Here is an 18,257-nt window from a genome sequence, read left to right as displayed (position 1 = left end):
CCCCTGTGCACGGTGGCGCCGCCTCCCACCTATAGTCTTAACTTCAATTCTGAGACGTCCATCGTTCCCGGGAGGAGGTCTCCTCTGGCCCTTTCTCCCTTCGAGTCATTCATATTCAGACCAAACGCTTTCATTTGTTTATTCAGCATTTTACCAGCCTGATTTTGCTGTCTTTTTGTGCCTCTTCTGGGAAGATGTCAAACACCCATTTTCATTGTATTTAGTCACCCAGGTGGGGAGCCAGCCTGAAAGAGACAGCGGAAGGAGTTTCCTGGACTGCGCTGTCGCTCACCGACCCGCACCAATCACCACGCAGCTTGCCCTCGGACCCGCCCCTTTTAGGGCGTGTCCTCAGTGAGTGATAGACGGAGCCGCCCGGCCCCGCTCAGCCCAGCCCACGTTGCTGCTTAGATTGAAATGCAGAACTCAAGTCTCTTTCATCGGGGCACAGACTTCCTTTTACTTCTTCCTTTTGCACTCTCGCCTCCTCCTCCTGGGAAGAATCGGAGGCGCCTGCGGTCCGCCCGGGTAGCAACAGGCCGGGCCACTGAGGCGGTGCGGAAAGTTTCTGTCTGGGAGTGCGGAACTGGGGCCGGGTTGGTGTACTGCTCGGAGCAATGGGTGAGTGGCGGCGGGGGACTCTGTCAGAGCCGGGAAGGGAGGGAGGGAGCGAGCGGGCAAGGGAGGGAGGGAGGGAGGGAGCGGGAGGCGCGCGCCACTAGGCGCTCACATTCTCTATTGACTTTGCTCGTGTTCCTACAAGTTGTAGGAACACGCTAAGGGTCAGCGGCGCACAGCAGTTCAACGTGAACGCTGGCTACTGGGTGGCTGTTGATGCCATTTTCTGATTTTAAGAGAAAGGAGCTGTGGCGTCAGCGCCCCATAGCCCCAGTAGCAAACCAAGTTTTGTTTCTCACGCGCGCACACACGCAAACAAAACAGGAAAACAAAACAAAACAAACAACAACAACAACACACCCTCTAGCTTCCCCTAGACTTTGTGTAACTGCCCGGGTTTCCAGAAGGAACGCTGGGGATGGGATGGGTGGAGAGAGGGAGCGGCTCAAGGATTTAGTAAGGAGCAGGCGAGAAGGAGCGCGTTCAGGAGTAAAGACCGATTTCCCCTCCTGCTTCAGGAGACTTTTGAACGCTCGGAGAGGCCCTGCGTCTCACCACTTTACTTGGTTGTAGGGGCCTCCGGCACGGCAGGAATGAGAGAGGGGGTCCGATTGGACCGTGACGGTTTGGGGCCGTTCGGCTATGTTCCGGGACCGTATGGTTTGGGGACAGTCCCAGTCGTTAGTACGGGACGGCTGCGTTCGCCCAGTCCCCGGACGCGCAGGGAGGCCCAGTGGCAGGCGGCTGTCCCAAGCAGCGGGTGCGCGTCCCTGCGCGCTGTGTGTTCGTTTTGCAGAGCCAGCCTTCGGGGAGGTGAACCAGCTGGGAGGAGTGTTCGTGAACGGGAGGCCGCTGCCCAACGCCATCCGGCTTCGCATCGTGGAACTGGCCCAACTGGGCATCCGACCGTGTGACATCAGCCGGCAGTTACGGGTCTCGCACGGCTGCGTCAGCAAGATCCTGGCGCGATACAACGAGACGGGCTCGATCTTGCCAGGAGCCATTGGGGGCAGCAAGCCCCGGGTCACTACCCCCACCGTGGTGAAACACATCCGGACCTACAAGCAGAGGGATCCCGGCATCTTCGCCTGGGAGATCCGGGACCGCCTGCTGGCGGACGGCGTGTGCGACAAGTACAACGTGCCCTCCGTGAGCTCCATCAGCCGTATTCTGCGCAACAAGATCGGCAACTTGGCCCAGCAGGGTCATTACGACTCATACAAGCAGCACCAGCCGACACCGCAGCCAGCGCTGCCCTACAACCACATCTACTCGTACCCCAGCCCTATCACGGCCGCGGCCGCCAAGGTGCCCACGCCACCCGGGGTGCCTGCCATCCCCGGTTCTGTGGCCATGCCGCGCACCTGGCCTTCCTCGCACTCCGTCACAGACATCCTGGGCATCCGCTCCATCACTGACCAAGGTAGGGGCTCAGAGGCTGGGCATGTGAATGTGCAGCGTCTGCTTCCGCACTCCAGCGGAGGTCCCAGTATCTGCGGCCTCCGGGACCCTGTCTTTCCCACCACCTAACGCTTTTTCCTTTGGAAATGTAAGGAGTCTTCCTAGGGGGTGTCCTGATCTCATTAACTTGAAACTCATGCCCCTGGTTTCCTTGCCACACACAGTCTCCTGGCTCAACTCAAACTATCAGACCCATAACATCCCCCCATCCCCAACACATGGTTCGCATTTTCCATCCTCCCCCGCCTCTTGCGCCGAGGCAGCCTCAGCCCGGCTTGCTCACTTGGAGAGCACGGCTGGGGCTGGACTTGGGGCGCAGCCCGGGAGGCCCGAGCCTGCTTGGGGCTGCCGGCTGCAGACGCCGCTGCGGGCAGAGCAGCTTGCTTGGGGATCACTACGGCCGGGAGCAGTCCAGCACGCGGTGGAAATTGAAGTATTCTTCTCCGATTCTGGATTCTGGTAATCAGGCCAAATTTGCTCAGGCAGGAAGTTCAAATGTCACCTAATTGGTTTCGTTCTTATGCTTCACTTCATTTTCCTCGGAAATGGAGGTCCCGAAGTTACTACTAGTAACTTGCATGTAACTCATTCCCAGACGAAGTCATATTCACATTCTCTCTCTCTCTCTCTCTCTCTCTCCTCTCTCTCTCTCTCTCTCTCTCTCTCTCATCATTCACTTTCTAACTTAACAGACTTCACTGTATATATCTTAGGAAGGGAAGTGGCCTCAGCAACTGCAGTGATGGAGATAAAATGCAGGCAATTCCATGCTGTCCTTTTACTGTTCTTTTCAGTTTTCCCTGAGCCTGCCACTTTCCTTTGGGGTCCCCCAGTCCCCGAGAATGCAAGTGGATATCTATCTAGTTCCTGCATGCTTTCAGCAGTGCCACCCCACTGTTCCTTTCCTTTCTCACTCCTGACCTTGCCTAGTCCTAAGCGTCCTTTCTGCGTTGTCAGAAGGATTCCCCGAGCCCTCCTGCCCAGTCCGGCTTCCGCAGGAGACCTGAGTTTGTTTTCTTTTACTGAGTTTTTTTTTTTTTTTTAAGGCGTTAACTTTTTTCTTGGTAGGGAGAAAAGAAAGTCTAAATGACCCAGATGCAGAATTTAAATAATGCGTAGATAGTACACTTTCTTAATTTCTCAGCCTAAAGTTTTAAAAGTGTGGAGGAAAAATTAAATAGGAAAGGGGGAAATAGTTTATTTAATTACTTCCTGCCTTTCTTGGTTGCCACCACATTGGCACAATTATCTTTTTAAGTAACTAAAGCAGGGCTCTGATTTCTCATCTTCTTGTTTTCTGACTGCAAGTTTACAAGACCCCAGTTTTGTCTTATTTGGAGCTACTTGGAGCCGTAGTTGGAGAGAGTTTGCCCTTGATTTATAGGATAAACTGACCTCACTGACATTTAAAGGAAGCCCCTGTTCATGGGAAAGTGTGAGATCAGCAGAAATGGGGGCTCACAGGGGGATCTCAATTTCTTAAGATAACTTCAGGCTTGTGCCCACCGACTGCCTTTTGTCTGTGAAGGCAAAGACAGACAGGCAGTTCTGGACCAAAACACAGTTTCCTGGTGCAAATGGGACTCAATCTAATTCTTGGGGGTGGTAGAGGAGGAGACATAGTGGAAAAAAAAAAAAAAAAGACTGACAGAGTTGAAAATAAAACTTTTCTTGCCTAGGGATATTACCATCAGAGCACATGTCAGTTGGGAAAGCATTGGACAATGGAAAGGAGCAACTTTTCCTTTTAGATATTGTTGTGATTTTGGATGCCAGCTTTAAACAACCCAGCTTGTGACAAATTTGTGATTATAAAAGTGATCATTTCTGCAAAAATGATCACTCTCTTAAAGCACTGTGTTAGATGGAAGTGTTTAAAATCAAGTTACAATGGCTTTGCCAAACTTCGCTCCTCCACCCATAGGACCCAAAGACAGACATACACTGTTTGTAGCCTTCACATATCTCTTTGAAACTACACCTGGACACCGAAAAATGCCAATAATTCAATATGCACAACCTTAGGTATTATAGTAATTACTTTACACCATACAATTTTCTTTGCATCTCCAAGAACAGAAAGAATAACTGATGGCATTACACCTTAACACTTAATTTTACTTTCATTTTCTTAACCTATTTCATTTTCTCTTTCTTGTATATATATATTTGAAACTTTTTTCAGGAAAACCTTGCCACTAACACCCATGGCAAGTATAGTGGCAATTGCAAGATTTATTTTTTAAGTCATATGCACATATCACATATGTAATGTGTAGAGGTAGAGTATCAAGGGGAGCCCTGTGCACGCACAAAGCAGAAATCTGTGCACGTATATTTTGCACTGTATCGTGGGAATAATTTAGTTATTTGTTTGCAAAGGACTTTGCAGGTCTTTTTGTTCTCTATTGACGTAAGTACCAGATCCCCACAGCGCAGTGAGCACCAGTGCAGGCACCCATAGGTCAGACGCTCCTCTCTTTCTTTTCAGCCAGCCCCACTCCCAAATCGTTGTCAACCCCCAGTCGGCCTTGGGTTAAGAATGAGGAGGTGGAAAACGGCGCGTGCACCCTTAAGGGTTCCTTCCCCTATTCAGGTTTCTTCCATTCCTTTGCCCTGGGAGAGCGGAGGGGCGGAGGGAAATAAAATACTGGTTGAAAAAGAAATATTTTCCCTCAGGCGTGGGTCAGAGAATTTGGAAAGGCCTACTCTCAGGCGAGTAAAACTTCACCAGGCCTGGACTGGAAGCACAAGAGGTCGCGGCTGGGCCCAGCGCCCTCGGGAGGCCAAGGGCAGGGGGCCGACCCAAGGTCTTAGCCCTCCAGCTCTCCGTCGCGGGTTTGGGTCCCATCTCTAGAGTGGGGCGCGCGGGCTGGGCCTCCGGCCTGACACCTTCTCTCCTCTCCAGCAGTGAGCGACAGCTCCCCCTACCACAGCCCCAAGGTGGAGGAGTGGAGCAGCCTGGGCCGCAACAACTTCCCTGCCACCGCCCCGCACGCGGTGAACGGGTTGGAAAAGGGAGTCCTGGAGCAGGAAGCCAAGTACGGTCAGGTGAGGAGGCGAGGGTCCGGTCAGGTGGGTCGCTTGGCGGCAGGGATTTAGGCGATGAAGACTCAGGTCCCTTTCTGAGCTTCCCGCGAAAGAAGCCCAGGCTGGCGCCCCTTTGCTGCTGCCAGCCAGATCCTTCGTGGACTGGGGCGAAGCAGAGTCCCGGGCCTTGGAAGGCGGAGCTGGGGCCTTGACCCCCGCCAGGGGTCGGGAGAGCTCGCCAGGGCGCGGGGGGTCTGGGGCGGTGGCTCCCCGGGGCGCGGCTCTGGGAAGCGCCTCCAGGCCTCTCGGCCTCTGGGGGCTTGGGGAGGCGGCTCCCGAAGCTCTTTCAGCGGTTCTCATTGAGGGTAGAGTTAACCAAAGAAGGCGCTTCCGAAGGGCAGGGCGGAGCAGCCCTGGGGCCTCAGATCCGCACCTTTAGGGCCGCGAAACGCGCGCACCCGGTCTCGGCCCCGCGGTGCGCAGCGGCTGCGGGGTCCTCACGCTCGGACTTTCCCTCCCGTGGCTCTCGGACAAATCCGCTTGGCCAGTCCTGTGAAGAGGGGCACTCAGATAAACGTAACAAAGCTACCATTTTCTCGACTAAAGGTCACATTGTAATCTCCCAAGGAAGTTAGTGAGAAAACCTCAAATTATACGGACTGGCTGTGGACCGTTTAATTTTTCTTTCCCTCTGTCCCTCCCTCACGTCTCCAAAGGAAAATTTAAAACACTCGTGTTTTTTCCCCCCCGAGAAAAGCTAAGCAACCACCACAACAAAAGCCCCAGATTTAAGTCTAAATTCATCACCGTCCTGGAGTCAAGAGTTCAAAACTCTCAAAAACCGAACCTTAAGGCAATGTAAGGTTTCCCCAGCAGACCTCAGTTGGTTTGCAACTTTCTTAATCCCAAACTCAATTCCAAAGCCTCAAGCTATTCAGTTTTCGTTTTATTATTTTGAAGACTTAAAATTTTTACTGTTTTCTTATCTGTCAAAATCAGCTTTTAAAATTAAGTGGAACTTGTTCCTCTTATTCACTTGGAAAAAAATCCTGGTCGTTATTTTCTGTAATAAATCCCATTTCCACTTCCTCTTCCCTCTCTTATTTTGTTGAAATAGAATCAGAATACACATTGGTGGCTCTCCAATAGCAAATAACACAGAAAATAGCAGCAAGGAAAGCGAGCCCTTTTCCTTAGTCTGTTTCTACTGTAAAGAATGTCAATGAGAAATGATAAGGAAATTTGTCATTTTCTTTTACTAAAGCACCCACCCTTAATTCGTAATTTGCAAAGAAAAGGCAAAATAGTACAATGGTTAGGAGCTCCGATCTCTGGCTGTACGACTCCCTAGGAAAATATTTAAGTTTTTAGAGTCTCTATTTCTTCATCTTTAAAACAGGGAAATGATACTCCCAACCCAGAGGTGTTTTGAGTATTCAATGAGATAATGCAACCATATGGCACATAGTAAGCATTTATTAAGTATTACCTGTGGTTCTAAGCGGCAGTTAAAGAGAGACGTGTAAAAGCAAGTAATATTTATCAGAGTATACTTTGTTCTGAGAGACCATAGTCAAAACTTCAAGGGATTTTGTTACAAACAATAGAAAGAGTGTATATACAGCGCCTACCATAGAAGCAAGCATTTAATAGGCGCTTAGTGCTTTTTATTAGGTCATCATTTATTGGATTAACATTGTAAAGTATAGAGTTGAAAAAGTTTCTAACTCCCACATGTCATTGATGAACCCAGTTTATATATCAAGCAGTCATAATCCAAAAAAACCTTTATAGTTATTATTTATTTATTTATTTTGAGACGGAGTCTAGCTCTGTCCCCAGGCTGGAGTGCAGGGGTGTGATCTCGGCTCACTGCAACCTCTGCCTCCCGGGTTCAAGCGATTCTCCTGCCTTAGCCTCCCGAGTAGGTGGGATTACAGACACACGCTGCCACACCCACCTAATTTTTGTATTTTTAGTAAAGATGGGGTTTCACCATGTTGGCCTGGCTGGTCTTGATCTCCTGACCTTGTGATCCACCCACCTCAGCCTCCCAAAGTGCTGGGATTATAGGCGTGAGCCACCTCACCGGCCAGTTATTTTTATTTTCACTTCCTTGAATTATAGATCTAGCATTGAAACTTATAAATTAAATGCTTAATTTATAATACACTTCAAAACTAAACTGACAAATTATTTAAAATAAAAAATTTGAAGTTTCAAGTAATTGATATTCTGATTATTAAAAATAGATTACCTTTTATATACTAAATTTTAAGCCACTAAATTATCACATTTATAAAATAATATAATTTAAAGAAATAAGTAACCAAATAAATATTGCTCTAAATACTTAATCAACTATTTTTTCCAGAATAAAAATTATCAAACTTACTTTTGCAAAGTTCTCAATTGCAATATGCTAATCTTCTGCATTGCAATGTATTTAATAGTTAGATAATTCAAATGATGTAAAATTTCAAAACCTGAAAAGTTTCTAAGAATAATATAAATCAGTGGCTACTCTATGATAATTATCAAAATAGTGCTTAATGCTGAAGATGTGCTAAGTAGGCACATAAACTTCAGCCATGTCATTTTTTTGAGCAGTTTTGAACTTTAGACATTGATTTCATGTAAGGTTAAATTACACAGTAATACTTGTTTATAAACATACAAAGGCAAAGTGTTGCCCATATATGTGCATTTCTCTTACCAATGTTCAAAGGGCAGATTTATTTTTAAAAGTTATTTTTCAAAATGGAATCAGCATATTTCAACCAAAATGTAAACTCAGGTAACACATATTTTTCCCTCTGTTTATATTATGGACATAAACTTGAATGTCTTTGGCCAAAAAAAATCTTTAAAAATTTGCCCACTTTCAGAGCATTTGTGATTGTTATTAAGTAGTTCAATATTATGTGATACTAGTTTAATTTTATTCTATAAAGAAGGAAATTGAGAATTCAGAATCATTAAAGCATATTTTTCCTGAGGACACCTGTAGAATTACCAAGGGGCTAAACTACACAACTGAGTATAGATTCTATTGATTACCATAACCTAGAGTTTCTATTTTCAGCTTAAACTATAGAGACAGATGCCCTGATTCCTACTAATTAAAACTGTATGCACATTTCAGCTATGCATATACATATCTTTTGTCTTTGAAAATTCAGTTTAGAATATTCCAACTTGTCTTACATATTAATATTACATTGTAATTAATATTTTGCAGTGCCATTCAGAAGTCATTATTGTCTCTGAGGATAGAATATTTATTTTGGCTTTTTTAAACCCACAGTTAATATGGGGGCTAGAAGTACTTAATCCTATTTACTTCTGAATGGCAACAATGTTCTCTGGTTCCTTATGGCTGGTTCTTTTCTGTTGAAAGCATAAAACTCCAATAGAATACAATTGGAATGGTCAAAAAACCTCATATAGAGAATCATAGGGGCTGGAATACATTTGCCCTTTTAGGAAGTCGTTAGTGAATTAATGCTTCAATTTTATTCAAGCTATATATAAATAATTGTATAGTTCTTGAAAATTTTTCTACAAATGAGCATACTTTCTCAGGAAAAATACATTGAATATCTGATACTCTAAAGTAATTGGAGAGACAGATTTATAAGCTTTGAGTATCTTCATTTTGGGGTTGCAGATGTTAACTTGGTAAGTTTAATATAACACTAGCTACAAACTGGGATGTCAGAAATAGAGAATAGTCTATAAATACTTGAACTTTTTAAAAGTTCAGAATTAAGTTGTGAAAATAGTTGAATTCACAGGTATAATCTGAAATTCTTATGAAGCATTTACTTGTACATGCATTTGAAATGAAGATAGTCTTCTAGAAACTTAAATGTGATTTTCTAGTGTATTATTTTAAAAACTGGCTGTCCTAGCAGATGTACTGTTCTCAGAAAGATATAAATGATAATGCACTAAATTTTTCTTCATATTAAAGTTGATTTTTATAAATAATTTATAATTTATAAACAATGAAATCTTAGGCAAATGCCAGCAGAATGTCTTTGAAATTCATAATGCTATCTGTTATGAAAAACATTATTTGACCTGGTTATATTTTAACCAGTAGTATTGCAAAATAAAATTAATGATTATACATCAGTAAAATGTGTTGTATAAAATAGCAGGGAAAGGTAATTGAAAATTGTTCAAGGCTATGTCAATTTTAATAATATTTTGGAAAATTATAAAATTTAGAAAAGCTTTTAAATAGCAGCTTTCCATTTCTTAAAAACATTTAGATCTACAGTATGATAAGTAAGCGTAATTAAGATCTTGTTGGATGAATGTTGAAACCATATTTATAACCATTATTTCATTTTGTCAGGTATGTTTTACTAGGTCATTGCATAATGAATTAAAAAGGGAAGAATGACAGTCAGAAAAATGAGTTCACCAAAAAAGAGAAAATCTTGTTTATTTTCAGATCCAAAACTTTTTCTTGCTTATGATATTGAGGTTGAAATTCTAGGTGAAGCATATCTCTATTTGTGGCTAAGTCTACTTTATTATAAAGCCAAGGTAAATTCATTTTATCATAAGAGGAGGACCAGGTTGAACTGATAAGTGAAAGCAGATTATGGGTAGAGGATCTGGCACTGTTATTTGCATTTATCTTCACGATAAAAAATGTTGAATAGACAATTCCCAGAATTTGAATAATGGTCTATAACCTCTAATTGCCAGACATTTGCCATACCAGTTTTATGGTGGTCACAAGTGTTTTGGTACTAATGTATTTTCATTTTCTTGGAGGAGGGAGGGTAAATGGAATAACCATAAATCAAATAATAAATGGCTAGGTTAGAACTTCTGTTTACTTTTTTTTTTCAATAGCTTTATTCATTTTGCTTGCTTAAAGTGTAATGCTTGTTCTGTGATAAATGGTGCCTACGTTTTGCTTTGTTTTTTAAGCAAGACTGTCACATCTTTTGCTTTCCACAAACCTATACTAACTTAAGTATACATATGGTTGTGGAATGCTTATGATGTATACTATTTTGTGGGGATACAAGATGATTAAGGCAAGTCCCTGTCCTCAAACAGTTTACAATCTAGCCCTCTGTCAATACAGTTCTTCGACATATTCACTAAAGTTACTTTTAAAAAACTGGTAAATCTGTATTTTGAACATACAGAACAAATGAAATTAAAACATGTACTTTCATTCTTCTTGTGATAACCTTAACTAGAACTACATTGCATCTTATATATTTTTTTCTAGACTCCTTCCTTTAATGTCAGTGTGATGAAGTTGGTCTTTTCCTAAAAGTATTAAAACAATGCAAGTAACTTACTTTTTCTAGAGTATGCAACTTAGTCTATTTTGCTTTGTATTAGTAAATCTCCTCAAATTTAGGTGGAAGATAGTTTGCTATAGAGAGTACCCTTGCACAGTTCTTTCAGGGGAATTCTCATGCCTTTCATGGAAGATCCACATGAGAAAGGAGTTGATGGATTGAAGTCTTATTTATGGAATCTTTAGGTAAAGTCATTTTCAAAAATGAGATTTCCATTACATGCCCATTGCTGGGGTTTCATTTGGAAAATTTGTTTACTCTTCCCTGGGGATTCCATATGTTGGTTGATTTATAAATCATATTTACAATCCAATTAAATAGAGTAATTTAGCATGTTTGCTCCCACTATATTTATAGTGTACATTTGGTAGTCTCTACTCGGCCTAACTAGCTTTTCAGATTAATTACATGCCCTTCACTGAAAACATTAAACAGATTTGGGACGTTTAAGTCATGTACTCTTTTACTGGAAAGAATAAACAAACATCAATGCTACCTGTAGTTGTTTTCCTTTGCGGTGGAAAATTTTACTCTTTCAGTGATTGCTTCATAACTAACAATTACTTGACCCAGTAGAGACTGATATCTTTTACTAATTTTATGTGTCAAAATTAATAGTGAGAAAATTGATGTGTTTATTGAGTCACTAAAATGAATAAATAATGAAGGTGGCAGGAGGCAGGTAAAATTTAAAGCACATTTACGTGCTCTTTTTTTTTTTCTAAATTTACAAGTCTGAACTTCGAAAGAAAAAAGTAAAATTAAGACAAAACTCTCCAGACCCCCAAGCTAGGTCATAATTTAACCTGAGGGAAAACTCAGGGCTATTTTTATACTGTTTAAGTTTAAAGATGTCTATTTTTTTTTTAAAGCAAACACTTTAGCCTCTCCTTGCCTTTTTTTCTTTTTTTAATTTTTAATTTATTTTTATTCTTTTGGAGATGAAGTCTCGCTCTTGCTGCCCAGGCTGGAGTGCAATAACGCGATCTCATCTCACTGCAACTTCCAACTCCCAGGTTCAAGCGATTCTCCTGCCTCAGATTCCCAAGTTGCTGGGATTACAGGCACCTGCCACCATGCCCGGCTAATTTTTGTGTTTTTAGTAAAGACGGGGTTTCACTATGTTGGCTAGGCTGGTCTTGAACTCCTGACCTCAGGCAATCCACCCGCCTCAGACTCCAAAAGTGCTGGGATTACAGGCGTGAGCCACCGTACTGGGCCACCTTTTTCTATGAGATGAAATCAGCCCTCTCCGAGTTTCTCTTCCTACCTTGTCTTTCTGCAGTACAAAGGGGATTGCATTACTAAAATGATACTAAATAAATATTGTGGATTTAAGAGAACTTTGAAATATTTAATAATAAGAATAATGACATAAAGCAAGTTTGTGAATTAAGTATGAGAAATTGGACAAATATGGAAAAATTTGCTCATTTTTTAACACTTGATAAATGAATGTAATCACGGAATAAATAAGGTACTAAAAGGTAATACAGGCCTAAATCCAATGTCCTGCCTCCCCCTAAATTCCAGGAGCATTATCTAAGATAAAAGTTCAATGCAGCATGTCTCTGAGGGCCACCTTTCAGGGGGAACATCTCTGGGCAAAAAGAAGTGGGTCCATGTAAGGGAACCGCAGACATTGCAACGAAACAACTCAAGAGTCCAAGTAAATGGGGCACGTCAATGAGCAATAATTCCAAGGGCAAAGGTGTAACAAAAGGGAAGATGACTAAGCAAGGATTTCAGAGAGAACTGTAATTTTGAGTGACAGATAAAATACAAAGAAAAAAGAATGGGTAGGAAAAATTTAGCTGTGATGAAAAATAGAACTCACCAACAGTTATGTTCTGCTAACTAGAGCATTGCTTCTGTCATGTATAATATTAAATTGTTTAACCTTATGTCCCTGTATGATGTTGGCCAAAGATTTTTATTATTTTAGAATTAATTTTTAATGTTAGCATTCTTTTTTCATTATTCTTAGTTCACACTGGCATCAGTAGTATAAAATATTAGTTAACGCTGGAAATGAAAATATTAGTTAACACCACATACAGATGCGAACACCTTTCCATAACTGAATTGGATTTATTTCTTTCCAAACTCATTTATCATAGATTATTGGGACAATTCTAAATAAAAATGATAAAAACTATAATCTCTATGCAAAACTAAATTTTTTTCCCCCTGTAATTCGATAGTTCTCTATCTTGATACCCATCTCGCAAGAGCCTTAAAGTGTGTCTCCTTTGAGATATAATCAGCAATTCTCAAAAAGTGGAAGAAACTATTTTTTTTTTTTTTAGAAGCTAAGAGATGAGGATCTAACAATGAGAATCATGTTCTAGGAGAGAAAAGAATTTGTTACCAGATGTTATCTCAAAAGACGCTCTAGTTTTAAATTAAAGTGCGTCTATCTTTTAAGTGTCCAGGAAAAACAGTATGATATGCTACAGAGGACCCTGCACTGGGCAGGGGTGATAAATTCTTTCAACACATGGCCACTGACTTGCCAATTGGTTGAGGGTACACGGCTAAACCTCTTAATCTATATCCTTGTATAAAAAGAGGATGATTTCATTTGTATTCAACAGTTATGTGCAGTAGTTTCTTGATTAAAAAAATGCATCATCATCATTCTCTGGGACCCTTCAAATATACTTTAATTTCAGTTGAACATTGTCTTGTGTTTGTGACACGCTATCTTGTAATTATGATAAACTCAATCATTTGTAATGAACTATATAATTCATTAATCCTCATTATTCAGTAAAATATGTTGGATATTTCTTGGTGCCTGGGACATGGTACACACTTAAGAAACTTTAGCTTCCTTTCTCATTCCCTATTTTCAAAGAACCAACATCGAAAAACACAACATGAGGTGTTTGTTCTTACAGAACATAGACACAAGGCTAACCCCTCTAATATTTTTCTAATTTTGTCAGAAATGCATGAGTAATGTTAAGTCATACCCATGTATATATTCTATTCCATGTACATATTCATCTACTCTGCACTGAGAAAACAGTTTCTGAGACACCACCACTGCGTTCTCATAGATGTAGAAGTGAAAACAATAGCCCAAATAAATTAAATTAGAAGGTAATTCATATGTTGCAATTGAACGAGAAGACGTATTTAGCTAACATACACCTGATTAATTCTAAGGATTAAATCAATTTTCCTAATAAAATTATAGTATTTACATTATATTTTCACTAGGAAATATGTTGAAATGGTAATTCATTCATGTCACTATCAGGACACAGGATCTACTCTTTATTTCTAAATAGTATAAAAATTGAGGGGAAAAAATTAGACTACTTGAAGAAGGATGCCCAGTGTTCATGCCAGAATCAGGATTAAAAATCAGGGTGTTTTTAGTGTTGTTAATAGTAACGATACCAACAATAATTCATTGGCTGCCAAGAGAGCACTGGTTTCTAGGCAGGCTCGCCTGCCAGGAGTGCTGCATTGTGTTTGCAAACAAAGATTTTAACTTCTAAATTCATTTCAAGAGATTTATCCACGTGACTTTTAAAAACTCACATCACAGGGCCCAAAAACTTTGCAAGCAAAATTTCCAATTTCAAAACCAGGTATATGCAGTTCTTTTATATGAGGAAAGACAGTTTCCTTTCTGATAAAACAGTCCTGGAAAAGGTACCTGCAATATTCATTTAAAAATCCTTACAAGACAAAGTGCCTGATTTTTGTATGTCCTTTGTCCAACGGGAATTTTCAATATGATCTCTTAAAATATGGTATATATTTTCTTTAACGAAGGTTGTGTTCGTTGTGAGTTTCTAACGTGACAACCTGCAGTCTGTGCCCTTCTTTACTGAAAATAAAAGCTATACCAACCAGGCCTGTCACAAGTGCCTCAACAAAAGAGCCAAACAAAACCCAAGTCCCAGGAAGGTTGACAAAGGCAATGAGGGCAGCCCAACAGATTCTAAGAGTATTTAATTGCCATTGATTCTTTCTTCACCCTGCACCTCTTTCCTGTACTTCCAAATAGCACAAGCAAATACTATGAATTTTCTGGTTGTAGCTTTCTGTAAATGTTTGTGGAAAGAATAATATCTTGCCATTATGTTTGTTTAAGTGGCAAGACTGTGAATGTCTTTAGAATATAATAAAGCTCAAATTCTTTTTTCAAACCGTCGGAGAGTAGAGTTAGAGCATTGTTGACTTACTCAGACTTAAGTTCTGCTTCTTTCTAAGAACCTGTGAAATGTTCAGTCCTATAATATGATTATTTTTCACTTCTTTTCTACTCCTCTCAGGCACCAAATGGTCTCCCAGCTGTGGGCAGTTTTGTGTCAGCATCCGGCATGGCTCCTTACCCTACCCCGGCTCAAGTGTCGCCTTACATGACCTACAGCGCTGCTCCTTCTGGTTATGTTGCTGGACATGGGTGGCAACATGCTGGCAGCACCCCATTGTCTCCCCACAACTGTGACATTCCCGCATCGCTGGCGTTCAAGGGAATGCAGGCAGCCAGAGAAGGTAGTCATTCTGTCACGGCTTCCGCACTCTGATGGGAAATTCCGTCTCCAGCAGCTTCACCCCGTCTCCCCGTATCAGCACCTCCTCCCCGAATTCGCAGGTCTCACATTCCACCCCTCCTGCCCTCCAACTCTCCTGCCTTGAAAGCTGGCTGTACGGACTCACATCCTTTGTGCTGATGACACTTACATATTTCTTGCCATCACTTTTCTCTTGCAGAAAAACTGACATGATTTTAGGATTTAAAAACAAGAGCAACAATAAGCATTGAATGAGACATTTGTGTTGCCCACATACTGTCTTAATATAGCAAAGAAACCTACACCCCTCAAAGGGTTTAAGGAACTTTACAAACTAGTCTTTGGTAAAACCACATGTGTATATTTATTCTAAATCAACTTAAACTTTTGAAATGTGCAATTGTTGAGATTTTGCAAAATCAATAAAGGAAAGTACTTATAGAAAAAAAATTATGCTACACCCTCTAATCAAATATGGTAACCAAGTAAGCTTTAATTCATCATTAGGAAACAAATCAATAATTGACTTGTTTGAGTGATCCTTTGTTTATCTTTAAGACATGACCTATTTTGTTGAAAAATATATGTAGAACCCAAGCAATATCTGAATCTAGCTCTCCCTGGTGTTTTGACTTGGTTCCAAATACAATAATGTTTATATTTTCTATTAGTTTGTAAATATGGACTCTGGATGGTGCATTTGTGTCTTCATTCCATAAGATATTCTCCTCCCCCAGCCCCACCCCCTTCTCTATTTTTTTCTTTCTTTTTTGCAAAGGTGACTTTCTGGCAACGTCTTTGTCTCTGTTTGGTGGTGGGCTGCTCGGGCTCCTGGACCTGGACTTGCCCCCAAATTTTGTGTATGCAGTGAAGGCTTCAACATCTCATGAAGGACACTTTCTTTCTACAGCAGAGGACACGAAAAACAGATAAAACAAGCCAGTCTCCCATTTTGTACCTAATTAAACAACACACACGCCAAGCATATAAAGACAAGAGGGTGGAAGATATCTGAACAAGAAGGCTCTAAAGGAAGTCACTTAGAAACTTAAGTTTAATGTGAAATGTTTTGCAAAGATGCTTAAAATGAACTTTGTGTTAAGAAAACCACTGTGAAACTAAATTGTACTGTTATTGTTGGCTTACCTGTGTGTTCAGCAATCTCAGCCCAAAATTATGTTGTAATTTAAAGAAAATGGAAAATTATGCTCTAATGAATGTAACAACGGCTTGCTGTGAAGTTTACATTGTTGTACAGAAACATGTATCACATGTAGGTAAACTGGTGGTGGTACTAGAAATACAATGTTATTTAATTTTAACAAATTCCCTTTATTCATTTCTGAAATTACAGAACACAGTTTAACTCATAAACCTTTCTAGACCAATTTATTTTTCACTTTAATGTTAATAACAGCTGTGGAGTATATATGTGTGTGAGAGCATGTGAGTAGTATGTGTTGTATTTTAAAACGATTGATTTTCTGGAGCAAAATTCTACAGTTTGTAATCCCTTCTGTTTAGGAAGTTCTTCCTGGTTGGCAAAATAGGCTTAAAAATATGTTTTCAGGACATTGGTACAATTCAACTGTTGGAAAATTAATATATTGAGGGGTTTTTGGTACTAATTCTGTGCAATAACTAAAAGAGCACCTCACTGGATATGGATGTTGAAGATGGATTCCCTAGGTGATTTTAATTTCTTCCCGTCTGTGCTGTGCACAGTCTACATGGCAATGCAGTTCCACCACATCAGTTTCATGGCTTCATTTAAAACTCAGATGGCTAGATTAGGTTTTCAATCACTAGGATGTAAACAGTAAGCAGATTAACATAACAAGTTATGTTAGAGTGACTGCTTTTTTCAAACAGCAGATATCTTATAGAGAGCTTTGAACTGCATTTATTTCTAAAGCAACCGAAATTCAGTGCTACAAATAGAGGATTATAACTTCAGGAGAAGAAAAAGCAGAAGGAGCAGATGAACTCTCAGGGCCATAGTCTTCCTTTGATCTTGTAAAACTCCCAATGACATCTGGAGTTCCCAGTCTGGTGAGAAAATAGACTATAAACTGAATGGAACAAAGATCCAATCCAATAATTTGGTAGAGACTTTAAAACCATACCATGCAGGGACTTTCCTGTCATCTGAAAAACTGATGTAAGGTACAGAACTATCAAATGTTTTTAGGTGGCTGTTAGAGGGCTTTAAAAATTATTAATTGCTTGCGTGGAAATGCAAATAATGTTATTTTCTTTATCTAAATTAAGAAATCTCTTGTTATTGTGCTATTTATAATTTTTTTCTGGTTCTTGTATTTTAAAAAATCTAATATTAATGGTATCGAAGTTCCCTTTTCTCCCTCTAGGTCTTAACAGTGAATTCACATGGAGTAATTTTTAAAAGACAACAGATACAATTTGCTATTCAAAGAAAATTATGATTTAAAGCCACTTTTTAAAATACAAGAAGAAAAATAGAATGGATTAAAGGTTTAATTTTTAAAGATTATTATTATTGGTTAATGTTGACATATTTCCTCTATCTCATAGATGATAAAAGTGTTGCTTTTAAACTGGCAAATGCACTCTTCAGAAATCCTTTTCTATCTCATCCACATGGAGAGGTTAAAGGTTCAATTTCATGGCCTCTATGCAGGCAGTGCTCTCATAGAATGCAAGAGTATTACCTGCAAGGATAGAATGCAGTTGTGCAACAGAGACACATTCTTATTTCTCTTTTTTAACAATTTTGTTTTGTTTTTAATGACCCTTTTATTGACTATTGGACTGAAATATAAATTTTAAAAAACACGTTGGAAAGGATGTACAACAGAAGGCTATGTATGTATATACAGTATGTCAAAAGCCTTTTATTTTTATACTTCAAATGCTCTAAATTAATAAAAAGTAATAATTACCATGTTATCTTTTACTTTTTATTTTCAAAATGCTTTAGTAGTAGAAATAGCCCACAGTAGTAACTTAGGACAGGTGTCATGTGGACTTTCAGGTATTCTTGTTGACTTTACTGAATCAGCATCATTTCTGGATGCAGATATAAAATCAAGTTTGGTTACATCAAGACCAAGAAGATATTTTTGGTGGTACATGTTAGTATAGTAATCCTTAGAAATGATAAGTGTATTTCTTTTTTGGAACATTTCTCCTTCATCATACATATTTTAATACTGCAGACAGCCGACTTCCCATCTGAAGTTGTCATTTAAAACTAATAACCTGAAAATGCAGTTCTATTCTATACATTCTT

At 40.3% G+C, this 18,257-nt stretch overlaps 1 protein-coding gene across 2 annotated transcripts; it reads left to right on the top strand.

Annotated features, from left to right (window-relative positions):
* Positions 1-224: 224 nt before the first annotated feature.
* On the top strand, positions 225-17,906 carry PAX9 (paired box 9). 2 transcript variants are annotated; one of them, XM_033188229.1, is made up of 4 exons: positions 225-621; positions 1,415-2,041; positions 4,991-5,130; positions 14,744-17,902. In XM_033188229.1, the coding sequence occupies exons 1-4, from the start codon at positions 618-620 to the stop codon at positions 14,996-14,998; spliced, it is 1,026 nt and encodes a 341-aa protein (XP_033044120.1). In that variant the 5' UTR covers positions 225-617; the 3' UTR covers positions 14,999-17,902. The 2 variants fall into 2 exon arrangements, with proteins under 2 accessions (XP_033044120.1, XP_033044119.1); XM_033188228.1 differs by having other exon boundaries at positions 351-621; positions 4,988-5,130; positions 14,744-17,906.
* Positions 17,907-18,257: the final 351 nt, after the last annotated feature.

The sequence above is a fragment of the Trachypithecus francoisi genome, unplaced genomic scaffold (genome assembly GCF_009764315.1).
Source record: "Trachypithecus francoisi isolate TF-2019V2 unplaced genomic scaffold, Tfra_2.0 Lachesis_group3, whole genome shotgun sequence".
Taxonomy (NCBI): Eukaryota; Metazoa; Chordata; class Mammalia; order Primates; family Cercopithecidae; genus Trachypithecus; species Trachypithecus francoisi.
This window is presented reverse-complemented; position numbering and strand designations above follow the sequence as displayed.

Excerpts from the sequence above, each read along its gene's own strand:
- PAX9 (XM_033188228.1), top strand. Across the intron at positions 2,042-4,987 it reads CCGCTCCATCACTGACCAAG|CAGTGAGCGACAGCTCCCCC; the intron begins GTAGGGGCTCAG and ends TCTCCTCTCCAG. Across the intron at positions 5,131-14,743 it reads AGGAAGCCAAGTACGGTCAG|GCACCAAATGGTCTCCCAGC; the intron begins GTGAGGAGGCGA and ends TACTCCTCTCAG.